The following is a 27,578-nucleotide window of genomic DNA, read 5'->3' as shown; positions in this document are numbered from 1 at the left end:
TTAATGCCATGTTTTGTAATCAATCGCAAGAGCTGTCTTTGTAGTGCATTAAATTGAATATGGGCTGAAAAGGATTTGCAAATCATTGTATTCCGTTTATATTTACATCTAACACAATTTCCTAATTCATATGGAAACGGGTGGGTTTGTACAATTTGGAGTCCCTGATGAGCACATCTGGACATTGTAATGTCAACCCAAAAATGAAATCAAAGTTAACTTAACAACTTATTCGCCAGGTCATACTATTTAAAAACACAGCCCCTTAAAGATGCAGTGCCATGTATTTAGCTTTGAAGCACTCTCAGACACTTTTTGCTGGTGCTGCACAAACATGCATGCCAACAGTAGCAGAAAATGTAAAGCTCAGCACAGCCCCTCAGTGCACACAAGCACGCCCATTGAGTCCTCACCCAGCCCTCAATCGCCGATGTAGCGCCGTGCAGCATGCGTGTCTCCCTCCGCCACTAATCTCTGGATCCTCCCCGGTTGGACGGACGGCGCTTTCCGAGGACAGTCGGTCAGTGTTGCCGTGAGGAGGGGGGATCGGCGGTGCCGGGGACCTGTTGGAGATTACAGCTGATCAGGGCGGACTTAAGCGCAGGAATCAAAACAACATTAGCAGTGGAGGAAGTTTCAGTGTCACGGGTGTGTTTTTGATTGACAGCTTTAACCTCCTTGTTAAGGATTTGATCTTATGTTGCTGTTGAATGCATTACTGGATATATATACATACACACATATATATATGCATATATATGTGTGTGTGTGTGGCCACTGTTTCCCCCACCTGTCACGTTAGCTAGCACGCTAGGTGGCTAAATTGGCTAATAAAAGAGAAAAAGCGCCTCGGGCGAGGAGACTGTGTAAACGACTATAGAAAGCTGTGCAAGGCAGGGAACGTATTCATGTTCAGATGTGTTAATATTATACGCTTTTCACGCTTATTGCTGCTTTATTAGCACGCACCTAATTAGCCGGGTATCCACTGCCAACACAAGCACGCTGGCTAATTAGCTGTGCTATTAGCTTAGCGGCGTCTAGAATTAGCCATCTTGGTAATTGACCCAGTTTACAGGGGCGGAGGCCGTCTAATGTCTTCCACTCGGATGTTTTTGGTTTACTTTGGACCTCAGGCCTGTTGTGTTACGTACTCAGAAACTTGCAACACATTCAGTATTGTGTGTGTCACTATGCTCACCTAAGTAGCTGGGACTGTAAGGCCAACTTCTGTGTAAATAAGTCCTTTAAAATCAACTCATGACTGCAACACACTAGTGTGAAGTGAAAATGTATGTGTATATATATATATGTATATGTATATATATATATATATATATATATATATATATATATATATATACATATACATATATATATATATATATATCGTATTTCCTTGAATTGCCGCCGGGGCGCTAATTAATTTAAAACCTCTTCTCACTCCTGCGCTTACCAAAGGCATGCGATAAAAATAAGCATGCGTCAATTATTTTAAAACCTCTTCTCACTCCGGCACTTACCAAAGGCAATGCAGTAAAAATTTGAGTGTGATGTAAGCTTGGACCTTAAATCCAACTGAATAGGCCTTAATTGTCTTCCCTTCATGCGATCTCAAATGACCGATATTGAAATCAGCCTCCTCCATTTTGAAAATGATGACAGGGGAAGTGTCACGAGTTTGACCCGGCAGTAATTCAAGGCAGGCGCATACTATATGCCTTGCGGCAATTCAAGGAAATACAGTATATATATATATATATATATATATATATATATATATATATATATATATATTAATGTGGACCACGACTTAAACAATTTGAAAAACTTATTCAAGTGTTACCATTTAGTGGTCAATTGTACAGAATATGTACTCTACTGTGCTATCTACTAATAAAAGTTTCAATCAATCAATCAAAGACTCGAAGCACTTTTACATAGTGAAACCCAATAAGTTACATTTAAACCAGTGTGGGTGGCCCCGTGAGCAGGCCGTTACCATGGTAAATGGTAATGGGTTGTACTTGTATAGCGCTTTTCTACCCCTTTTTTAAGGAGCCCAAAGCGCTTTGACAGTATTTCCACATTTGCCCATTCACACACAGATGGTGGGAGCTGCCATGGAAGGCACTCACCAGGACCCATCAGGAGCAAGGGTGAAGTGTCTTGTCCAAGGACACAAAACAAAAGGATGGTAGAAGGTGGGGATTGAACCAGCAACCCTCAGATTGCTGGGACAGCCACTCTACCAACTTTGCCACGCCGTCCCCTCATGAATTGAGTAACGTGGACCCCGACCTGGAGAGGTTGAAAAACTTATTCGGGTGTTACCATTTAGTGGTCAATTGTACAGAATATGTACTGTACTGTGCAATCTACTAATGAAAATTTGGTTCATTCAATCAAAAGGAGGGTACAGTGACTTGGATGGCGGAAGCGGGGATCAAACTTGGAACCCACTAGTTGCTGGCACGGCCGCTCTACCAATCAAGCTATACCGCTCCACAGTACACATAATACAATATAACAGTGGTTCTCAAATGGGGGTATGCGTACCCCTGGGGGTACTTGAAGGTATGCCAAGGGGTACTTGAGATTTTTCAAATATAATCTGAAAATAGGAACAATTCAAAAATCCTTTATAAATATATTTATTGAATAATACTTCAACAAAATATGAATGTAAGTTCATAAACTGTGAAAAGAAATGCAACAATGCAATATTCAGTGTTGACAGCTATTCAGTGTTGACAGCTAGATTTTTTGTGGACATCTTCCATAAATACTTATGTTAAAGATTTATTTTTTTTGTGAAGAAACGTTTATAATTAAGTTAATGAATCCAGATGGAACTCTATTACAATCCCCAAAGAGGGCACTTTAAGTTGATGATTACTTCTATGTGTAGAAATCTTTATTAATAATTGAATCACTAGTTAATTTTTATATATTTTTTTCCAAATAGTTCAAGAAAGGCCACTAGAAATGAGCAATAGTTTGCACTGTTATACGATTTAATAAATCAAAAACTGATGACATAGTGCTTTATTTTACTTCATCTCTTTTTTTTCAACCAAAAATGCTTTGCTCTGATTAGGGGGTACTTGAATTAAAAAAATGTTCACAGGGGGTATATCACTTAAAAAAGGTTGAGAACCACTGCAATATTATATACGATCAAATATATTACAATACATGCATTGTCACAACACTGCTTGGGGTGCTCACTTAACATTTAGAAGGTTCAACTGAAGTTAGGTGTTGTCTGACATGGTGAAAAAGAATAGAAATGTTAAAATATGCTCGTAAATAATATTGTGATTCTGGAGGCGTCTGTAAAAAGGCAATCATCACTTCATATAAAATAAGCAAATCAGCTCGATTTTAACCCTGTATTGTTCTTTTATAGATGCCACTTTTTAGCACCCTAATGTGCAATTGTTACTCCACCGGACTTTTGAGATGGATTCCCTGATGAGTGCTGTGTCGCCGCGCTCACCGGCGCCTGGCAAAAAGCTGTCCGAGGTGGATTTCCGGTCCGGGGCGACCCTGGAGCAGCTGTCCTCTCAGGTGTCCGAGCTGGTCCTCCTGGAGCAGGGCGAGTTCGGAGACCATACTGCCTTGGAGGTGCACACGGCAAAGGATTTTATCTTCAACATGTTAGGTGAGTCGCAGTGCTTTCTTGTTATTTTCTCAACTCTCAGTTTCCGAGTGCTGTTTTTCCCTCCTCATGTGTTGGGATGTGTTTTTCTTAATTAACCTCCAAGAACATTCTCTTTCCTCTTTATCCATAGTGACTTCTTCCAAATGTCTTGTCTTGGTTTCCTTGGCATTATCAACCTTGTTTTTGCTGCTGCTTTTCCTATTCCATAGCCTGTTGTGATGTGGGAGGGAAGTTTTTTTTTTTTTGCAAGAATAAGATAATCTCTATTGAAATATAAGAACATGGCGGAGGCGACTTTATCACTTCTTGAACGTCCTCCTGACGAGACAAGGATCTTAAACCCTGGAATTTTGTGAAGTTGTTTTTCTGCACAATTAATACAAACCCCGTTTCCATATGAGTTGGGAAATTGTGTTAGACGTAAATATAAACGGAATACAATGATTTGCAAATCATTTTCAACCCATATTCTGTTGAATATGCTACAAAGACAACATATTTGATGTTCAAACTGATAAACACTTTTTTTTTTGCAAATAATCATTAAATTTAGAAGTTGATGCCAGCAACACGTGACGAAGAAGTTTGGAAAGGTGGTAATAAATACTGATAAAGTTGAGGAGTTTTCATCAAACACTTATTTGGAACATCCCACAGGTGTGCGGGCTAATTGGGAACAGGTGGGTGTCATGATGGGGTATAAAGGCAGCTTCCCAAAAAATGCTCTGTCATTCACAAACAAGGATTGGGAAACGGTCACCACTTTGTGAACTAATGCGTGACCAAATTGTCAAGCAGTTTAAAAACAACATTTCTCAACGGGCTATTGCAAGGAATTTAGGAATTTCACCATCCATGGTCCGTAATACCATAAAAAGGTTCAGAGAACCTGGAGAAATCACTGCACGAAAGCGATGATATAACGGACATTCGTTCCCTCAAGCGGTACTGCATCAAAAAGCGACATCAGTGTGTAAAGGATATCACCACATGGGCTCAGGAGCATTTGAGAAAACCACTGTCAGTAACTACAGTTTGTCGCTACACCTGTAAGTGCAAGTTAAAACTCTACAATGCAAAGCCAAAGCCATTTATCAACATCACCCAGAAACGCTGCCGGCTTCGCTGGGCCCGAGCTCAGCTAAGATGGATCTAATGCAAAGTGGAAAAGTACTCTGTGGTCTGACAAATTCACATTTCAAATTGTGTTTTGGAAATGGTGAACATCGTGTCCTCCGAACCAAAGAGCAAAATAACAATCAGGACTGTTCTAGGTGCAAAGTTGAAAAGCCAGCATCTGTGATAATATGGGGGTATACTAGTGGCCAAGGCATGGGTTACTTACACATCTGTGGAGGCACCATTAATGCTGAAAGGTACATAGAGCTTTTGGAGCAACATATGCTGCCATTCAAGCAACGTTATCATGGACGCCCCGGCTTATTTCAGCAAGTCACTTGTTACAACAGTGTAAAAGAGTCATAGTAAAAGAGTGTGGGTACTAGACTGGCTTGCCTAAAATACCACAACAGAGACCCCGGACTGTTGAACAATTTAAGCTGTACATAAAACAAGAATGGGAAAGAATTCCACCTGAAAAGCTTCAAAAATGTCTCTCGTCAGTTCCCAAAGGTTTATTGAGTGTTTTTAAAAGAAAAGGTGATGAAACACAGTGGTGAACATGTCCTTTCCCAACTACTTTGGCACTTGTTGCAGCCATGAAATTCTAAGTTAAATATTATTTGCAAAAAAAAAAAGTTTGAGTTTGAACATCAAATATCTTGTCTTTGTAGTGCATTCAATTGAATATGATTTGAAAATGATTTGCAAATCATTGTATTCCATTTATATTTACATCTAACACAATTTACCAACTCATGTGGAAACAGGGTTTGTATTTTCAGTCCAGTTCAACTTTTTGCTCATTTATGTAGAAAATAATAGAATACAAAGTACTTTATTGATCCCTAGGTCCCAAAATGTAAAACACGGATCCGTGCACTTTACAGAGAAAATGCGTGCTGCTTTTTGATTTACTAGCTGTTTTGCTGTGATAATTTAATTGATTGTCAGAAGACCTCATTAGTAATAATCATCCCAAATGCCACAGCTGCCCTGGACTCATGGCTTTGTGTGATCACACATAAAAGTGATAATAAATTAAACTGCTTATATAAGTCCTGCAGGGAATAATTAACGACTGCATCAGTAAAAACACAAGTGGTGAGCTTCAACTTGTTTGCTGCAGAAGTAAAGCTGAATTTAATGTTTTGCATGGCGTATTCCCTCTCGCACTGATGCAAAAATATGAAGAGTGGCAGCGCTTTCTCCCTTGTGGAGACATGTGCCATACTAGCTAGCAGCTCCAGTCGTCATCTGGCAGCCAAAGCAGATTCATGGCATGGCTTCAGGAGATGACTGGAATATATTTACATTTTCCGTGCCAAGCAACATATTGCTTGCCGTAAATGACGGTCACTCTTGTTTACTGAGACTCCATTTTTTTTGGCACTTAGCGGCATTCAATCTTCAAAGCTGGCACTTGGAGCTGGGGTGAATGCAAATAGCAGCTGACTTGCTGTTAATGGTGGATAGAGAAGGCCGCTCAGCAAATTCATTAACACCTCCAGAAAGACTGAAACAATGCACATTAAGAAAGAAGTGACACTCTACTAAACTCCTATGACAATTTGCTCCAATTTTTGGAAAATAATTGATGCTGAATACAGGAAGTCCTCGACCTATGTGCGAGTTCCGTTCCTACTTAACACCTGAGTTACTGTCACTTTTCACTGAACCCCAAAAATACAGTGAAAAATAAAGCATTTTGGGCAGCACGGTGGGAGAGGAGTTTGTGCGTCTGCCTCACAATACAAACGTCCTGAGTAGTCCTGGGTTCAATCTTTCTGTGTGGAGTTTGTATATTCTCCCTGTGACTGTGTGGGTTCCCTCCGGGTACTCCGGCTTCGTCCCACCTCCAAAGACATGCAACACTAAAATTGGCCCTATTGTGTGACTGTAAGTGTGAATGTTTTCTGTCTATCTGTGTTGGCCCTGCGATGAGGTGGCAACTTGTCCAGGGTGCACCCCGCCTTCCGCCCGATTGTAGCTGAGATAGGCACCATTGCCCCCCGGAACCCCAAAGGGAATAAGGGGTAGAGGATGGATGGATGGAAAGCCTAACCTAAACCTTGATAATAGTTTTTGTGATTAACGTATGCTTTCATATCATTTGACAATGTTTATCCTGTTAAACTCTAGTTAGGTTAGATGTAAACATTGAATGTGATTAAAACAAGGGTAAGATTACTAATTCAGTGTTATTTGAGTGGGACCTGGGCCCCTCTGTCGTGAAACAGTTGGGCACCGAGGTCAAAAAGGTTAAGGACCCGTTATACAGTACTTTATAGCAGTGGTCCCCAACCTTTTTGTGTTCTTTTTTTTTCTTTTTTTTTTTTTCTCTTCTTTGTCATGAAAATGGGATGTTTTTGTCATGAAAAAATGGAGGTTTTTGTGGTTGGTGCACTAATTGTAAGTGTATATTGTGTTATTTATGTTGATTTAATAAAAAAAATATATATATATTTATTTTTATTTTTTTATAAAAAATTCTTCTGCGGCCGTTACCAATCGGGCCGCAGCCCGGTGGTTGGGGACCACTGCTGTATAGCACCATATATTGTATTCAAAAGTGTACAAACATTCACTAAAATATGGAATATTGTCGATACTAATACCCATTATTTATAATTACATTGTTACTTATAGAGAAATTTGCTTCACTATACAAAGTTCTCAATTAACAAACTCTGTTTAAGAACCAATTAAGTAAAAAAAAATTGAGGTCCCTTTCTACTAGAATTAACGGGTTGACTGTAAACAAATAAAGCATTTTGTATCCTGTAAATAAAGGCGTAATAAAGAGAACAGCTCCTTACTTGTATCTAAGCGTTAGCGATAAATCTATTTTATCATTAAATTAAATTCTGTTGTTGCAGAGGATTAAATAATAAAAATAAAATAGTTTTTCCTCTCTTGCTCTGTCATACGTTTTGCCCCCAGGAGATTCTGTAGCTTCCATCCTCCCCCTTATTTTCCTAGTTAAGATTTACATGCATAGCAAAACCTTGAATTTTGACAACAAGCGTGGAACTAGGGCTGGACGATATATCGATATACGCGATATATCGCGGGTTTGTCTCTGTGTGATATAGAAAATGACTATATTGTAATATTCGAGTAAACGTTCTCACGCAGTTGTTTTTAGCTGCGGGCATTACACTACAGGCTCTCCTCGCTCTTTCCTGTGTCTCCTTCTCACAGACAAGCAGGCGCACATTCTTACATACGTCACATACTGTCACGTCATACGTCACATACGTATACGCCCTCGCCCAGCAGAGAGGTAGCAGCGTTGCTAACGTTTGCTGTGATAGTAGCGGGTTGTTGCGAGAGAAAGAAAGTGCGACTCTCGTAACAAATGAAGGAAGAATTAATTCCCAAGAAAAACAGGTCCATCGTCTGGCGGTGGTTCGGCTTCAAGCGGGAATATGTCGAATATACAACTTTAATTTGTCATGTGTGGGGCATAAGCGTTGCTACCAAAAGTAGCATTACTGCTAATATGTAGCATCATTTCAAAAGTCACCTGCTAATAACTTTAATAAATACAGTTTTGGTGAATTGACTTAGTTGTGATTTCCTTCTCTGCACGAAAGTTTAAAAGTAGCATACATTAGTGCAGTATGAACAAGAATGTTTTAATGTAGACACATAGAATCACCATACTGCTGTGATTATATGTATCCAGTGTTCATTCAAGGCTAAGGCAAAATACATAAAAAATAAATTTTATATCGCGAAATGGCCTAAAAATATCGCGGTATTAAAAAAAAAAAAAAGGCAATATCGCCCAGCCCTACGTGGAACAAGTGACTGCACCCTGCAAAGTTTGTTAGCACAACAATCTTAGTACAGCATATAAAAAATAAGCTTTTAGTTAAAATGCAACTCTTTTCAAGGCAAACAAGACTGTAACGACAAACAAGAAAACTCCCGCAAGGAGAAGCTAACTGAGTTGGAATAATTTCCTCAAGGTGTCATGTATAATAAGATTAGAGCACAATTAAGAACGATAAAAAAGCGGTTTCTGTGCGTCACAAAAATTTTTGTGCCCGTACAGTGGAAAAGCCTGTGTTTATCCACTTAACTAAAACTATATAGCGCTCTCAATGTTAGAAATTGCTACGTACATTGTACAATACTACATTTCTGTTAACAGAAGTCTTTTATTTTAGACAGAAGATTTAAGTTTGCATGTTATTGATCACAATATTGGGAGTTTATTTAATTGCATGTACAAACCCCGTTTCCATAAGAGTTGGGAAATTGTGTTGGATGTAAATATAAACGGAATACAAAGATTTGCAAATCCTTTTCAACCAATATTCAATTGAAAGCACTACAAAGACAAGATATTTGATGTTCAAACCCATAAACTTAATTTTTTAGTGCAAATTATAATTATCTTAAAAATGTAATGGCTGCAACACGTGCAGAAAAAAGTTGGGAAAGGACATGTTCACCACTGTGTTACATCACCTTTTCTTTTAACAACACTCAATAAACGTTTGGTAACTGAGGAAACTAATTGTTGAAGCTTTGAAAGTGGAATTATTTCCCATTCTTGTTTTATGTAGAGCTTCAGTCATTTAACAGTCCGGGTTCTCCGCTGTCGTATTTTACGCTTCATAATGCGCCACACATTTTCCATTTGAGACAGGTCTGGACTGCAGGCGGGCCAGGAAAGTACCCGCACTCTTTTTTTTTTTACGAAGCCACGCTGTTGTAACACTTGTCTTGCTGAAATAAGCAGGGGCGTCCATGATAATGATGCTTGGATGACAACATATGTCGCTCCAAAACCTGTATGGACCATTCAGCATTAATGGTGCCTTCACAGATGTGTAAGTTACCCATGCCTCTGGCACTAATGCACCCCCATACCATCACAGATGCTGGCTTTTGAACTTTGCGCCTATAACAATCCGAATGGTTATTTCCCTCTTTGTTCCGGAGGACACCACGTCCTCTGTTTACAAATATAATTTGAAATGTGGACTCGTCAGACCACAGAACACTTTTCCACTTTGCATCAGTCCATCTTAGGTGAGCTCGGGCCCAGCCGAGCCGGCGACGTTTCAGGGTATTGTTGATAAATGGGATTGGCTTTGCATAGTAGAGTTTTAACTTGCACTTACAGATGTAGCAACCAACTGTAGTTACTGACAGTGGTTTTATGAAGTGTTTCTGATCCCATGTGGTGATATCCTTTTCACACTGATGTCGGTTTTTGATGCAGTACCGCCTGAGGGATCAAAAGTCCGTAATAGCATCGCTTACGTGCAGTGATTTCTCCAGATTCTCTGAAATGTTTGATGATTTTACGGACCGTAGATGGTAAAATCCCTAAATTCCTTGCAATAGCCCGTTGAGAAATGTTGTTCTAAAACTGTTTGACAATTTGTTTACAAAGTGGTGAACCTCACCCCATCCTTGTTTGTGAATTACTTAACATTTCATGTAAGCTGGTTCTATACCTAATCATGGCACCCAACTGTTCCCAATTAGCCTGCACACCTGTGGGATGTTCCAAATAAGTGTTTGATGAGCATTTCTCAACTTTATCTGTATTTATTGCCAGCTTTCCCAACTTCTTTGTCACGTGTTGCTGGCATCAAATTCTAAAGTTAATGATTATTTGCCACAAAAAAAATGTTTATCAGTTTGAACATTAAATATGTTGTCTTTGTAGCATATTCAACTGAATATGGGTTGAAAATGATTTGCAAATCATTGTATTCCGTTTATATTTACATCTAACACCATTTCCCAACTCATACGGAAACAGGGTTTGTACATTAAAGTGCAATGTTACATTTTTGTTTATTGAAGTATTTTGTTTCAGACACCAACAAAACCAAGTTTTGCCTACAAGAGGAGGCTCTTATATTAGTTTTTGACAATTACTTTATACAAAGTGCAATTTGTATTTGGAAACGTTATGAAAATTATAATTTTGCTAAGATTAGATGCAGTGTAGGGCAGCACGGTGGTAGAGGGGTTAGTGCGTCTGCCTCACAATACGAAAGTCCTAAGTAGTGCTGGATTCAATCCCGGCCTCGGGATCTTTCTGTGTGGAGTTTGCATGTCCTTCCCGTGACTGGGTTCCCTCCGGGTACTCCGGCTTCCTCCCACCTCCAAAGACATGCACCTGGGGATAGGTTGATTTGCATCACTAAATTGGCCCTAGTGTGTGAGTGTGAATGTTGTCTGTCTATCTGTGTTGGCCCTGCAATGAGGCGGCGACTTGTCCAGTGTGTACACCGCCTTCTGCACGATTGTAGCTGAGATAGGCACTAGCGCACCCCACCGTGCGACCCCAAAGGGAATAAGCGGTAGAAAATGGAGGGATGGATAGATGCAGTGTAGGTTCATGCCATTTATCTTGTAAATTGTGGCAATCTCTGTGTAATTTCAAATTACCAGTTTTTGATCAAATAAAAGCAAAACTTATTTTGAATTAATTATGTCAATTGTATTGATTGGTTTCTATAAGAAGTGTGTGTGGGGGGGAATCGTCATCTAATTGTTTATTTTTAGGCTTACTTTAATCTCTGTCGTTTTTCACACTGAAAGGAGAGTTGCAAGAGAGGGAGTAACAGGCTTCTACTTTAGAGCAGCTTTGATGCACTGACATCAGAAAAGTCCAACTCACTTGAGAGATGAAGGAAAAAAGTTCAGTTAAAACAAACAATAGGGACATTGTCTTTCCTCTGTAAAGCGGCGCGCAACTACGTATTATTTCGTTTGTGCATTCTTCCGCCACACACACTAACTTGTTCTTTCTTTTGGGAGTCCATACAAGGGCTGCGAGTAAAAAGATGCTACAGTGTGGAAATAGAATAGAATAGAATAGAAAGTACTTTATTGATCCCTGGGGGAAATTCAGCAAATAACACCCACATTCCGAATGTTGACAGCATTTTTAGTCTTGTGTAACGGGGGCCTGCAGGTGCGACTGTGTCATGTATATGTTGTTAAACCTCATTTCCTAAAGCGCTTTTAGCTCAGTGCCTAGCGCTCTCGACTCCCATTCGGAGGACCCAGTTTTGGGTTCTGGGTAGGGATGCAACAATTAACTGCGATTAAAAATGTGACGTAAATTCGAGACTATAAACCACTACTTCTTTCCTACAATTTGCATGCTGTGGCTTATTAAAGGCCTACTGAAACCCACTACTACCGACCACACAGTCTGATAGTTTATATATCATTGATGAACTCCAGGGTGTACCCCGCCTACCGCCGGATTGTAGTTGAGGTAGGCGCCAGCGCCCCCCGCGACCCCAAAAGGGAATAAACGGTAGAAAATGGATGGATGGATGGAAATCTTAACATTGCAACACATGCCAATACGGCGGGTTTAGTTTACTAAATTGCAATTTTAAATTTGCCGCGAAGTATTCTGTTGAAAACGTCAGGGAATGATGACGCATGCGAGTGACATCACCGGTTGTAGCGGACATGTTCTTCCAGCACCGCGCATGGCTAAAAGTCGTCTCTTTTCATCGCATAATTACACAGTATTCTGGACATCTGTCTTGCTGAATCTTTTGCAATTTGTTCAATTAATAATGGAGAAGTCAAAGAACAAAGATGTAGGTGGGAAGCGGTGTATTGCAGCTGCCTTTAGCAACACAAACACAGCCGGTGTTTCCTTGTGTACATTGCCGAAGGTGAAGCTTTACTATGGAACAGAGCGGTCAAGCGACCACATGTCAACCAGCAGGTTTCGGCGAGAAAGTTGTGGTAATAAATCGGCTCTTACCGTAGACATGAGCGGAGTTTGCGTCCTCCTGCAGCTGCGGACTCTCTTACCTTCTCCCACCGGAGACACTGGCGGTCTACAGTGGCCACACCCCTCCGACTTTCAGGTACCATATAATCTCACTAAAACATTAGTAACACAATAAGGAGATTAGGGATTTTCCAGAATTATCCTAGTAAATGTGTCTAATAACATCTGAATCACTCCCACTGCCCTCGCCTTTTGTTTTTTCTTCTAGTCCTTCACTCTCACTATCCTCATCCAGAAATCTTTCATCCTCACTCAAATTAATGGGGAAATCGTCGCTTTATCGGTCCGAATTTCTCTCGCTCCTGGTGGCTATGATTGTAAACAATGTGAGGATGTGAGGAGCTCCACAACCTGTGATGTCACGCGCACATCGTCTGCTACTTCCGGTACAGGCACGGCTTTTTTATTAGCGACCAAAAGTTGCAAACTTTATCATCGATGTTCTGTACTAAATCTTTTCGGCCAAAATACGGCAATATCGCGAAATGATCAAATATGACACATAGCTTGGACCTGATATCCCCGTTTTAAATAAGAAAATCTCATTTCAGTAGGCCTTTAAATTTATAGATTTTTCCTCCCTGCTAGCCACATTGCAAATAGTTGTCAAAAACCACCAGCAAAGACACTGAAACTATGTTACTGTTTGTGCTATGTTGCCAACCTTTGGCACAAGTCCTGCGGGGTGAACATCTACGGTATTTTCTTCTGTCTCGTGCTTTGAACTTTAAGTTCAAGCGGAAGTACTAGTGCTGTTTTGTATTCTAGTCTACATAACGTTTTTACTCTTATAGATTTAGGTTTCAAAACAACTGATACTCACAAAATGTGTGATGTCTGTAGGAGTGTTTTCATGAATATTTGTACGTGCTATTGTAATGTAATCAAGCGAGCGTCATTAGAATTAGTTAATATGCTAACACGTTTACAAGTATCTGTTATTATTGTTAACTTACAATGGAGTTTTTATTTTAATTTTTTCAGTTTCATAAATTCCTCAGAAAATTCACCAAAACGCCACCATGGAGTTATTGAGTCTGTTTAGCTAATTGGACAGCTATCTTCCGCAGCTCAAAGGTCTGACAATGACGTCTATTTTGTTTGATCAGCCGTTTTACTGCCGTGTTGCAGACAGAGTTTGGAAACAATTATGGTATGTAACTAAACATTTACAAAACCTTTCTGTGTAAATTACTCCTTTCACAACGTATATAAATATATATATATATGCTGTTTATAGTCCAATGCGGCTAATATGTGGAACAATATTGTTTTCTTAATATTTTTGTTGGTGCGGCTTATTTACTTGTGCACGCTTTAGTCCGGAAAATATGGTAATTGCAAATGCTACACTAAACCACGTGTTTCAGTCTTTGTCACTCACTATAAACGGGCATTATGCTTTCATTTTTTGCACAACCTGCAAGTAACGAAGACAAAGTTGCACCAGCGTGGAACGCACATACACGCAACTGTTGAGAGCCATGCTAGTATGCAATATTTACTTAAATTGAGTTGCTAGGGAGTTATATAAACATGTCACAAACAGTAGCTTAGCGTTGAGTCAGTTCAGTGTAAACAGCAACAGGTACTTCTGTCTAAAGATTCAGTGACCATTCAACGTTTAGAGATCGCTTTTGCCTGTCTGTGTTGAATAAACTATGGAGGCCTTGTAAGTTTATAAAGCAAGTGTAAAGCATAATAGAAGGATGTTACAGAGCAAATGTTAATTTTATTTAATAGCAAGAGAGAGACTATTTTTTTAATTATTATTTTTAGCTGCATTATTTTATTTGATTAATTATTTCCTACAGTAACAAATATCAACATCTCTAAAGAATGTCTATTTGATTTTTGTTGTTGTTGTTGAATTAATCAATGCATAATAATTGTGCAACCATGATTATTACTCAGAATATAACCGTACAGTTAAAATCTATAAATGTTGCTTCATTGACCCCAGGCGGAACGGAAGCAGTGGCTGGACCAGGCAGGTTATACTTTAGACATAAAACTCGTATTGGACTTGCCGACAACTGCAGGGTAAAACACATTTTTGAGAGGGATTCTAGGAGCTGTCCTCCAGAGTGTCAGGATGTTTTCACTTCACTTTAGCTGTGATGACTGAGGCTACATTGTTACCATGCTTCTCGCCTCATTTCTAACACCCACTTGTGAGATTGGGTCCAGGAGTCGACACTTCCAGTCAGTGGTTTGTCTGTGTTGTCTTGGGGGATTCATGCAAGGCCACTTATTGATTTGTTTCTGCTGTCTTTGCATCCTCTGCAGAATTGTTTTAACCCTATAATTATTGAGTAACCTTTTCTTTTTCATTATGCTGTGTAAATGGCATCAGGGAACACACTAAATCTACCAGTTATTAAATGCATTAATGGAAGTTACAAAACCACAGGTGTGTACAGTAAGTAGCTGTGGAAAAGCCAAGCAGTTATTAAAATGCTATTTCCCTGACATGAAATTGGGTCAACCTTGAAAATAGTTCCCAAAGGGAAACCTCCACGTCCAGTGCCATTCCTTACAGGATTATGTTCAAATATGTGGCCGTGAAAACCAGCCGAGGCCGTCCTCCAACTGGGTTCTATTCTAGGACTATGACAAGCTGTGAATTAGTCATTAGGGAGCTGGTCTGGCTTCTCGGAATGACCTTCAGCTTTCTGCAACCAATGTGAGCATTGGGGTTTCATTGCTAATTGACGTTTTTTCTTCTTTCATGCACTCTTAACTGGAGCTCTTCCTTTTGGAGACAAGTTTTTTTTTTTTTTTTTTTCCCTGCCTATTTGAGCCAATTTGTCAGCGGCAGATTAAAGCAGACGCAGGACTCTAAAAGTGTTGCCTTTTGGCTTAAATCCCCCTTCGATAGTTCCCCGACAGTTCTCTCCTTTGATCTAAGTTCCCCGCTCACTTCCTATGCTAGTTTGTTAGAGCTTCCTCCTGTATTGCTTATAATGATCTTGCAGCTACACCTCAGTGACCATTCTCTCTTTGCCAATCAACGGACTACTTGGTGCTAGCGGTAAAATTCCAGATGGTTAGTATTACCGCTTCAAATACAATTGTCATAAAACCGTGACCTTCGATAAACTGACTGCACGGCAATACTGCTTATTTCCCAGATAAGCAGCTAGCGTGTTGACCGGCTGCCATCAGCTAGCTCGCTGATTGCTTGCTTGTAGCTAGTGCTGTCACTGCCCGATTTACTGAGCTGCCCAATGCATTTCTGCATGCCCTGCATTTGCAACACGCATGCGCAAAAAACTTCCTGCTGTGCTCCAACATTCAATGACTTTGCTAAAAATATAACAAAATAACACAAATGCGTTTGAATTGTTTGGATAAGTTAACATAGTTTTTGAATAATAGAGCCCTTTAGTTAACACAGTGAAATGCAAGCCTATTTAGTTTCGGCGATGTGACCACTAGTATCTCTCCCGGCCGGGTCAGCGTTAAGAAAAAAAAGGGCATTTTAAAAATGTAAATAATGAACGATGTAGTGGGATCAAAGTTGCTGACATTTTTAAAGCGTAGTTGTCCACTATTTAAAGGCCTACTGAAACCCACTACTACCGACCACGCAGTCTGATAGTTTATATATCAATGATGAAATCTTAACACTGCAACACATGCCAATACGGCCTTTTTAGTTTACTAAATTACAATTTTAAATTTCCCGCGGAGTTTCCTGTTGAAAACGTCGCAAAATGATGACACGTGTTTGTGACATTATTGGTTGGAGGGGACATATTAGCCCAGCACCACTTACGGCTAAAAGTCGTCTCTTTTCATCGCGTAATCACACAGTATTTTGGACATCTGTGTTGCTGAATCTTTTGCAATTTGTTCAATCAATAATGGAGACGTAAAGTAAGAATGCTGTCGGTGGAAAGCGGTGGATTGCAGCCGGTGTTTCTTTGTTTGTTGTGAAGCTTTAACACAGAGCGGTCAAGCGAACATGTTTCTCTACGTCAACCAGAAAGTTTTTGGATGGGAAAATTGTGATATTAAGTCGGTTCTTACCGGAGACTTGAGTGGATTACGCGACCTCATCCTGCAGCTCAAAAAGACAGCTGTGATCTTGGCTCCTCGGCTTCTCTCAGAAACACTGGCGTTCACCGCAGCCATCCAACTTTCCGGTATGACTTCATAATATCACTAAAATACTATTAACACAATAGGCAGATAAGGGATTTTCCAGAATTATCCTAGTAAATGTGTCTAATAACATCTGAAACTCTCCCACTGCCACCGCCTGGAGGTGTCGCCTTTTTTTTTTTTTTTGTGTGTGTGTGCTACACTGTAACTTTCCTCATCCATGAATCTTTCATCCTCGCTCAAATTAATGGGGAAATCGTCGCTTTCTCTGTTCGAATTGCTCTTACTGCTGGTGGCTCACATTATTAACAATGTGAGAATGTGAGGAGCCCTGACACCGGTGACGTCACGCGCGCATTGTTTTTTTTATTAGCGACCAAAAGTTGCGAACTTTATCGTCAATGTTCTCTACTAAATCCTTTCAGCAAAAATATGGCAATATCGCGAAATGATCAAGTATGACACATAGAATGGACCTGCTATCCCCGTTTGAATAAGAAAATCTCCTTTCAGTAGGCCTTAAAGATTATTAGTAGATAATTTCGTGAACCAGTTTAAAAAAATTATAAAATACCTATGTTTAGGAAAAAAAAAAACCATAGGGAACAAAAGTGGCTGATTTTTGGATTGGGCAACTCAGTAAATTGCCAGGCTGTTCGGTTGCTAGCAGCTAACCCGCTGACCACTTGCTAGCTATCATCAATGCTAATATAAATACAATACATATACTAAACTTTGCCCATTAAAAAAAATATACCGGTACCCCAATCCAAACTTGTATAAACACATTGCTGTCTGAACAGATGTTAAAAATTTTGCACATTGAACTTAAAGGCTGTTCTCGCTTAAAACAGAATGAAAGTTCCACACTTGGGTATATAGCTACACAAGAAAGAGAAGCCATGTGACACGTCACATAAACCGGAATGGGAGCACACCGTTTTGCTTGTTTATTATTAACACTCTGAAGCCTTTACAGATTAAAACTGAAGAAAAACATATTTAAACACTAAAATAACAATAATATGGTTCTTAAAATGCCAAAACATTATTTATTGTTTCTTCTGCAAAGGAAAGTATAATACATATTTTTTATTTATTTATGACAAAAAACAATCAGTTAAATGATTTCAGTGTGTGAATAAATATTTTTGAGCACAAAACCGTTCATCATCTCACACCCGAGCCTCACTTCTTCTGGTCCCTAATAAAGTGTTAATCAAGTATCACTCCTTCCCTAAGGGAAACACTAACTTTAAGATTATATCTGTGTCTCATATTCCCCCTGCCTACCTCAAACAGGTGATGACTTGACTTGTCTGCTTCTGATTGCCTCTATCAACCTGCATAAACATCACTGACATAATTGACTCCTGTCCTGCGGGTTAAATAGTGTGGGCTCATGACAAGTGTGCTAAGAGCCATAAAGAGGTTTCAGCAGCTCCTGCTTTTATCATTACAAAATGTTGACAAATAAAAGCAGACTTAAGCACAAAACTTTTCGTATTTTGTTCCTCAAAAAGATATCTAATATTGTTTATATCTTAAAGGGGAACTGCACTTGTTTTTGGAATTTTGCCTATAGTTTACAATTATTCTGAAATACATGACATTGGATGTATTTATTTATTCTTTCTAAATATTGGATATATTTTATCAAAAATATGCTCGCAATGGAGTCTATGGAAGCTGCTCAGTTCTGCCTATAAAGCCCTTAAAACATCCAAACACCTCCATTGAGATATTATTTACATGATTTAAGTATATATGTAATGTTGTAACGGGCACATTCATAATAATAGACGTATTTTGATCATTTTAAGCATACACGCAGCATTCATTTAAAAAATGCATCACGACTTTCGCTTTTTTTCTTCCTCACTGATTACTACTTACTGCAGACTTCATAAGAGCCAGCAAACCTAATAAAACATCACTTACTGTAAAATGTACGCTGCCATTTGGATACTGACTGATAGGATGTTAATATATTCCCATTTAGACGAAAAATGACTCATAACGCTTGAGAATAAACGTGTCGTTATCGTCAATCCTGTGTCTAAATCGGATGTCAAAGCGTACTAACTTGCCAAAATACATCCTCAGCCTTCTTCTATCCAGGTGAGATGCATGATTTATGATTAAAGATAAACTTCCAAGGAGCAGGGAAGCAAGGACGCAGCTGACCACTCGATAATGTAAACATCGGCTATAATAACAATATCACTATTACTTGGATAATATTCAAATACTGAAATGTAAATGGATTATTGTTGGAGGTTTTAGGATTTTTTATATTGAGTTTTATGGGCGAAAAAGAGTACCTGTAAGCAGACTTTTATTTACGTTTATTTAATATTTAGAATGCATAAAAAAGTTATCCAAAGTGAACGATATGCAAAAAAAAAAAAAAAAAAAAAAAATTGAGTGCAGCTTCCCTATAATAAATTAATTGTTTCCATCCCTAACTCCTGCAGGTTTAGTCCAGAAGGTGGATCAGCGCCTCCCAGTGGCTAATGAGTACTTACTACTGTCCAGTGGGGCCCGAGAGGGTGTATTGGACCTGAACCCAGAGGACCTTGGCGACTATGCCAAAGGTGCCGACTTTGACCTGGACTTCACGCTGCTGGTGCCAGCCCTAAAGCTCCACGACCGCAATCAGCCTGTCACCCTGGACATGAGGCACTCGCCACCGTGCCACTCATGGCTCAGCTTGCGCCTGTGCGACTCCAACATCCTGTCCCGCTGGAGTGTCTGCTGCCAGGAAGAAAGTGGACTTCCTGATGAAGAAGACGAGGAGGAAGAGAGTGAACTCGGTATGCTACTAGAAGTCATCCTTAATTTTAGACAGAATTAAAAATGCCCGTATTTTGGTGATTTTGTATTCACCCAGCTTTATCTTTTCCCATTCAGAAAAAGGCTCCATTCCATCCCTTGTCTCCCCCCAGTCCCTGGATGGCTGCTACTTTTCCCCCACCCTGGTGACAGACTGGTTCTGGGGGGTGGTAAGTGAGGCGGTGGATGAGCTGCGGCGAAGCCCCCAGAGAGGCATTCCGACTCCTGAGCGACTGGAAAGGAACGGGCCGCTTACGACCATTATCCTCCAGGTACAGTCAGACTCATTATGGCTTCTGTGCAAGAAAGTCAGAGCGCTGAGCATTGGTATGTGAAGCACTTCAGGCAGTTCATCCCCTTCTCCTTCCACCTCGATGCCTCTTGCAGGCAGGCTCCAGCAGGGTACTGTACGACCTTCTTCCCGTAGTCTCGTTTCGGGGTTGGCCTGCTGTGGCTCAAGGCTGGCTGACGGCCAACCACTTCTGGGATGGTAAAATCACAGAGGAGGAAGCCATATCAGGCTTCTACTTGCTGCCCTGCTGTTCACCGCTGGGGGGCCGACCTGACAGGGAGTGGAGGCTGGCCTTTTCCCGCAGCGAGGTACTTTTCCTTTATTCTTCTCGTTCCATCCAGTCTTTGGAGCAGGGGCATTAAAGTGGAGGAGTAAGTGCGGTCGTTACACCAGGGCCCCTCTGTGCTTGGAGCCCTGAGGATTATTTTCTGTCATTTAAATATGTACGTTGTATAAAAAAAAAACACTGTCATAAATGTTAACATACAATACATCTAGCAGTTAAAGTTCAATAATAAGGTTGGTAGACTCAAATTAAGAATGTCTAAGATTGCACCCCCTATCAAAAATGCAAAATGATTTGTTCTACCCGGTTAGCGCAAACTGAGCTTTGAATACTTCACTCAACATAGACGTCATTATGTAAATAAAGCCTTTAAGCATTTACACACAGCACCAGCGTTTTGGAATAAGGATGAAGTGATAGAAAAAAGTAAAAAAAAAATACATTTAATTGCGGCAGCATAGGAGAACGTTATGTACAAGTTTCTCTTTTGCATGCCATTCTCCATAACCTCTTCCGGTAGCTGAACTGGCGGTTCTGAATTTTACTCCAAAACATTTAAGTTTAATAATGTAAGGAGGAATTTTTGCAATTAATCTAACAAGTGAATGCCTGGAGTAACTAGCCGGTGCGCTGTTACAAAGACAAGATGGCGCCCAAGGCTAATTATAGTGAACTTAAAAAGTCAATCGACACCCTGATCAAGGAAGTTGCTACAATCAATGAGCAGCAGAAAACAATCATGGCCCTTGTTGTGCAACTGGATCAGATAAGAGTTGACAATCTGGAGAAAGACAAGAAAATAGCAATTCTGGAGAATAGAGTTGCTGATATTGAGCAGTATACACGGATCAATGACGTGATCATTACCGGACTTAGCATCAAACCCCAGTCTTACGCACGCGCTGTAACCCCAGCGAATGGAGGAGAGCCGGCGGAGTTGGATGTTATTTCAATGGAGCGACAGGTAGCGGTCTTCATGCAGTTCACGGACATACAACTGGACTGTAACAGCATCAAAGCATGTCACCTTTTGCCCAGGAGAGGGACAAACGACAAGCCGAGTGTTGTCCTGAGATTTGTAAACAGGAAGCACAAGATCGCGTTGCTAAAAAAGGGAAGGAAACTAAAAGGAACAAACGTATACATGAACGATCATTTGACCAAACGAAATGCTGATATAGCTCAAAAAGTGCGCCAAATGAGGACAGAGAAGAATATTCTACAAACTTGGACTGCGAACTGTAAAGTATTCATCAAACTCAACGGTACTCTGGAGAACGCCAAAGTGCTGGTGATTAGAAACATCGAAGATCTGAACAAATATGACGTTTGAACTGGACTGTAAGGTAAAAGCGACTAAACACAATCATGACACACATTGACAATACGCAAGATGCAACCCATGACACGAGCCACATCATTCAGTTGGTAAGTGAATATGACAATGTACAGTTGAAAGCATCTCAATACACTGAGCACCACCTACAAGACATGGAACAGAATATAGACCCGGACAATAATTTCCTCCTCAATATCAATGAGAACTGCTGCTACTATACCAATGAACAGTACAACCAGAATATTATTACTAAGGGCAAATTATCAATTATCCATTTCAATAGTAGAAACCTAAACAGGAATTTCAAGGACTATTTACACACCTTTTCACAACCATTTAACATAATTGCAGTATTCAAAACTTGGATTAACAGTGAAAAAGTGTCAGATTTTGAACTGGATGGTTATGACCTTATTAATGTAAATAGACAAAACAATGGGGGGGTGAAGGGGTGGCAATCTATGTTGTTAACACCTTGAGATTCAAACGTCTGGATGATATGACAACTGTGGTTGATAACCTACTTGAATGTGTAACGGTTGAAATTTGTATGGAAAAAAGTAGAAATGTCATTATTAGTTGTATATACAGATCGCCAGGTACAAGCATTGCACATTTTACAGATTGGATGGAATGCCTGTTTTCAAAGAAGAGTAATGTTGATAAAGCTGTCTTCATTTGTGGAGACTTTAATATTGACCTATTAAATCCCAGTAAAAATAATGATATAGTTAATTTCATTGACACAATGTAAAGTATAAGTCTATATCCCAAAATCACCTGACCTAGTCGAATTTCATCCCACTCTGCCACTCTAATCGACAACATATTCACCAATGATATTGAGAGTAAGACTGTAAGTGGGCTGTTGATCAAAGATATCACTGACCACCTCCCAGTTTTTCTGATATTTGATTGTAACTACAGGACAAAAAAAATTAGAAAAGCCAACCCAATACAGAACAACGAGATCAGAGGAATCCATTAGTTCATTTAAACATGATTTACTGGAGCAGAATTGGAATGTAATTTATGAAAATGGTGATGTTAATAGTGCTTACAATATATTCTTGAGAATAGTTAGGTCATTTTAGGATAAAAATTGCCCAATAAAAGAATGCATCAGCAAAAGAAAGTATACTAATTGTGTTTGGATCACAAAGGGATTGCAAAATGCTTGCAAAAAGAAAAACACCCTTTACAGGGAATTTATAAGATTGAAAACAAAAGAAGCAGAAAATAAATATTAAAAATATAAAAACAAATTAACTCATATTATGAGGTCAAATAAGAGAGATTACTATAAGAAATTACTACACGACAATAAAAATAATATCAAAGGAATATGGAATTTATTAAACAGTATCATAAGAAACAATACCTCTTCAAATAACTATCCAACGTATTTCATGAATGATGGTAAAGAAAATTATAATATTGGGTAAAGAAAATTATAATATTGAAGATGTGGCTAATGCCTTCAATAAATTCTTTGTAAATATTGGACCCAAACTTGCAGCAAAAATCCTAGATCCACGGACAACTGGTAAAAATATGGAGGGATTGTTGAGAGAAATCTCAATTCTATGTTTTTAAATGCAGTGGGTGAAGAAGAAGTGTTGGATAGCGTGAACAAATGTAAGAACAAAATGTCCACAGACTCCAATGACATTAGTATGGCATTGGTGAAAAATGTCATTACAGGGATATCAAAACCCTTAACATATATCTGTAATCTGTCATTTCAAACAGGCACATTTCCAAATGAAATGAAAATAGCTAAAGTTATACCTCTGTTTAAAACTGGGAGCAAACACCACTTTACAAACTATAGACCCATCTCCTTACTTCCACAATTCTCTAAAATATTAAAAAAAACTATTCAATAACAGGTTAGATGCATTTATAGAAAAACATAATTTACTCCCTGACTGTCAATATGGGTTTAGATCAAACATATTTACATCAATGGCAATAATTGAAACAATAGAGGAAATCACAAATGCCATACACAAGAGACAATAGGCAATTGGAATATTTATTGATCTAAAAAAAGCATTTGACACAATTAACCATGATATATTAATCAATAAAAAGGAAAGGTATGGAATCAGGGGAGTTGTACTAGACTGGCTTAAAAGTTACTTAAATAAGAGACAACAGTTTGTGAATTTGGGGGATTGCTGTTCGTCATGTTTGGACATTGCTTGTGGTGTGTCCCCCAGGGGTCAGTGTTGGGGCCAAAATTATATCAATGATATCTGTAAAGTGTCTACATTATTGAAATTAGTGTTATTTGCTGATGACACTAATATTTTTTGTTCAGGGGATGACTTAAATCAATTACAGGAAGTCATTATGGAAGAAATGAGTACCGTATTTCCTTGAATAGCCGCTGGGCATGTAATATGCGCCTGCCTTGAATTACTGCCGGGTCAAACTCGCTCCCCAAATTTATTAGTGCATGTTTACTTTTACCACCGGGTCAAAGTCGTGACATCACGAGCCTGTCGTCATTTCCAGAATGGCGGAGGAATTTTTTTTTTTGCTTTTACTATTTGTAAACCAGGAGTCTTGTTCCACAGCCATACAGATCACACTAATGGTTGTGATATGAAACAACTTTAACACTCTTACTAATATGCGCCACACTAGTGTGAACCCACACCAAACACATTTCTGGAGAACATTGGCTCTGTAACACATTATAAACGCAACATAAGAATTACCCAGAATTCCAATGCATCCATGACTCTTGGCTATATTATACACCCCGCTAGCACCATTGGGTTTTTTGTGTTACAAAAGAGTTTGGGGCTGCCCATTGAGGCACTGGTACTGCTGTTTTGGCATGATACCATTTCCATGAGCACTTGTGGTAATGGTGTGGCTATGTATGTGTGTAGTGTGCATATGTATGTATATATTTATCATTTATGTATATACAAGTTCATTAAGTTTGTACATAGAGTGAACAGGTAGTTCAATATTAGGGTAATTTATGATTTAAAGAAAAGGGGTGGGATTAAATAAGTGTACACTTCTTCTCACTCATTTTCAAATATGTAAGAAAAAAAAAAAGAGAGTCCAATTCTCATTTGTTTTATTTTTATTTTTTTATTTTCCTTGTTTTTATTTTGTTATAATGGCTGTTAACCCTATAGCACTGTATTGGATCATGCTAGCTCTTGTTTTTTTTTGCATATTTGAGCTAAAAATATATCAATCAATCAAATCAAGGACCCTTGATTACATTTAGAAACATAGGTGCCACAAGGTTCTAAAGGCAGGAGGCTAAACCCCTCAGGAGATGCCGTAATAGTAATAGTATAATATTATTATTATTAATATATTATGATTCATATTACCCACAGGTGATAATTACTGCTGAATTAGCCAATATGAATTTAACACTCTGAATTAAAGGAAAACTTGACAGATTGAAAATTGTATCTGAGACTGGGAGGTTGTGAGTTCAAACCCCGGCCAAGTCATACCAAAGACTACAAAAAATGGGACCTATTACTTCCCTGCTTGGCACTCAGCATAAAGGGTTGGAATTGGGGGTTAAAACACCACATGATTCCTCAGTGCGCCCCACGCTGCTGCTCACTGCTCCTCTCACCTCCCAGGGGGTGAACATGGGGATGGGTCAAATGCAGAGGACACATTTCACTACAGTCATTGGAACTTTTAACTTTAAATATTATTTAAATATACGTTAGGTCAGGGGAAAAAACAAAACGTTATATCATCCCTACAAGCCTGTTTTGCAGGTTTCCCTGATCGTCAGGGGATTTTATGATTATTTAAATAAATAATGCCCCCTTTATATTGAATTTGTTGTCACTTTTTTTCTCTAAAGATATTTAAAAAAAACAAAAAACATTTAGGGGGGTTTATCTAGATATGTTTTTTATAATCTCATCTTTTAAAGTCAAAAACCTAATTAAAATGTTTTACATGGTTATTACAAAATATGGTTTCAATCATATCCATGCAATAGGTATATTTTAGTAAATGTAAACATACAAGGTGTGTGTGTGTGTGTGTGTGTGTGTGTGTGTGTGTGTGTGTGTGTGTGTGTGTGTGTGTGTGTGTGTGTGTGTGTGTAGGGTGGTAACGTTGGGTGTAGGCAGGATTTGGGTCCCTTCAAGAGTCTTGAGTATGGGGGCCCAGAATTTGGTGCTTTCACTTGTTTTGGAATGTGTCGTTTAAGGCCGATGTTTTTTGTGGAAACCAGGTTCAGCTAAAGAAGTGCATCCCCTTCCCCATGGCGCAGGCTTTTCAAGCTGCCAAGGCGGTGTTGTCTCGTATCCTGGCCCGTCCTCGTGCAGGTCTCAGTCTCTACCACCTGCGCACGCTTCTCTTTTGGGCCTGTGACCGACTTCCTGCCGCCTACCTGTCCTGCCCAGACTCTGACACCCCCGGTCGTCTACTTCTAGGTCTCCTGGATGACCTGGCGCATTGCATTCTAGGTAAAAACTGCCCAAACTACTTCCTGCCCCAGTGTAACATGCTGGAGCACCTAACCGACAGCCAGGCTCTCCTCGTGGCCCGTAAACTGGCTCATGTGCGCTCCGATCCCAGCGAGCACTTGCGGGCAGCTCTGGACCAAGCTCAGCAGGCGGGTCAGCTGAAGAAGGAGCTGGGCACAAGCAATAACGGCTCCCCCAGGCATCACCCCACCAATGGCATCATCTCGCCTTCAGAGGACAAGCTGGCTCAACGTCTGCAGCAGCTGGTCACAGAGAATCCCGGGAAATCGATCTCGGTTTTCCTTAATCCGGACGATGTCACCCGGCCGCATTTCCGCATAGATGACAAATTTTACTGAAGCTGCAGTGAAATATTTGCGTGTGTGTGAGGGCGCACTGCATGGGTTGGGCGTTTAAAACAGCAGCTGCTAATAGTCGCCCTCCTGTGGCCAAATGACAACCTCCCTTCAGACCAAAACACTCCCTGCAATGGAACTGAATGACGCCTCACAACAAGTCACTGAACATTTGTTATGGTTATGGCTGACTCCAAACATCTGGCCTTATTGAGACAGACCAGGCTGTCGTAGAGCAAAGACGTGAACGTGAAGAAAGCTGATCACATATGACTAACACTTCTAAAGACATGATGTTTGGATCAGAAGCCGTGGCTGATGTAACTGAATGTAATGTGCTGAAGAGAACTGCCTCGTCTCTTCTCATTAATTCCCATTTGTTTTACTCTTCAGTTCATTTTTCTCAGGTAACAATAATCCTTAGCTTGTTAAATTGAAGCCAGTCCCGTCAAAAGGTCTTACAAGCATTTTTCTGTGTGGCTTCATTGAATACACGATGTACCAAAGAGAAATAACACAAATAAGTTTGCTAATTCGCAGTTTACACTTTCATGCCGATTGAACAAGTTGATATCCAGTGAACATTACAGTTGGTTATCGCTAAATGTATTATTTGACTGAAAACATACATTTCTTTCTACTTATTTTCCTTTTTGATTGTGAAACGATTGTTCAATGAAATATGTTTTAATGGATGTCTAGAATGTCATGTACAAAGGCTTCCATGTTTTTCCAAGCTACAAAACAAGCATTTGAAAAAAAGAGTGCGATTGTTAATTAAGGTTGACTATCTAAGAGTGGCAGAGCCATGGACACTACAATTGTATTTTTTTAAACAAGCACACCAACAAGTGTACACACCGACGTGCAAATCGACTGACTTGTTTTCTTTTAATTAAGCTGCTGTTTCTAAAAGGCCGGGTCTAAAGATGTGATGTGCTTTCTGCTGAAATGTTCTAACTGCTGTCTGTGTGCGTGGGTGCGTGTTGAAGATGAGGAACAACCAAAGTGTGTTGGTGCAAAATGTTGACTGCAGTGCATTTAGCTTAGTGTTTAAAATATCACAGCATTTATGTTCCAAATAGCTCATGATTGAGGTACGTTGTCGTTCTCTGCATGGTGGAGAAGGCTTCACAAACAATCAGCTGTGCCGATGTAATTGTGCCGTGCAGGGAAAGCACAACAACATCTGCATCATTATACTGTTGTTGCTATATTCTACTGGATCTTTTTAGACTGCTTTCTCAATCACTAACAACTTTTAAGTGCAAATAAAACCACACTTTTAGTAGAAA

The 27,578-nt window shown here is 39.6% G+C and overlaps 1 protein-coding gene across 2 annotated transcripts; it reads left to right on the top strand.

Annotated features, from left to right (window-relative positions):
- Positions 1-370: 370 nt before the first annotated feature.
- On the top strand, positions 371-27,578 carry LOC133560378 (nucleotidyltransferase MB21D2-like). Of its 2 annotated transcripts, none has more exons than XM_061912838.1 (6): positions 371-520; positions 3,413-3,667; positions 19,175-19,513; positions 19,611-19,804; positions 19,920-20,132; positions 25,693-27,578. In XM_061912838.1, the coding sequence occupies exons 2-6, from the start codon at positions 3,466-3,468 to the stop codon at positions 26,284-26,286; spliced, it is 1,542 nt and encodes a 513-aa protein (XP_061768822.1). In that variant the 5' UTR covers positions 371-520; positions 3,413-3,465; the 3' UTR covers positions 26,287-27,578. The 2 variants fall into 2 exon arrangements, with proteins under 2 accessions (XP_061768822.1, XP_061768821.1); XM_061912837.1 differs by having other exon boundaries at positions 377-648.

This window comes from Nerophis ophidion, linkage group LG10 (assembly GCF_033978795.1).
Source record: "Nerophis ophidion isolate RoL-2023_Sa linkage group LG10, RoL_Noph_v1.0, whole genome shotgun sequence".
In the NCBI taxonomy this organism is placed as follows: Eukaryota; Metazoa; Chordata; class Actinopteri; order Syngnathiformes; family Syngnathidae; genus Nerophis; species Nerophis ophidion.
The sequence above is the reverse complement of the archived record's forward strand: the minus strand, read 5'-3'. Positions and strand labels throughout refer to the sequence as shown.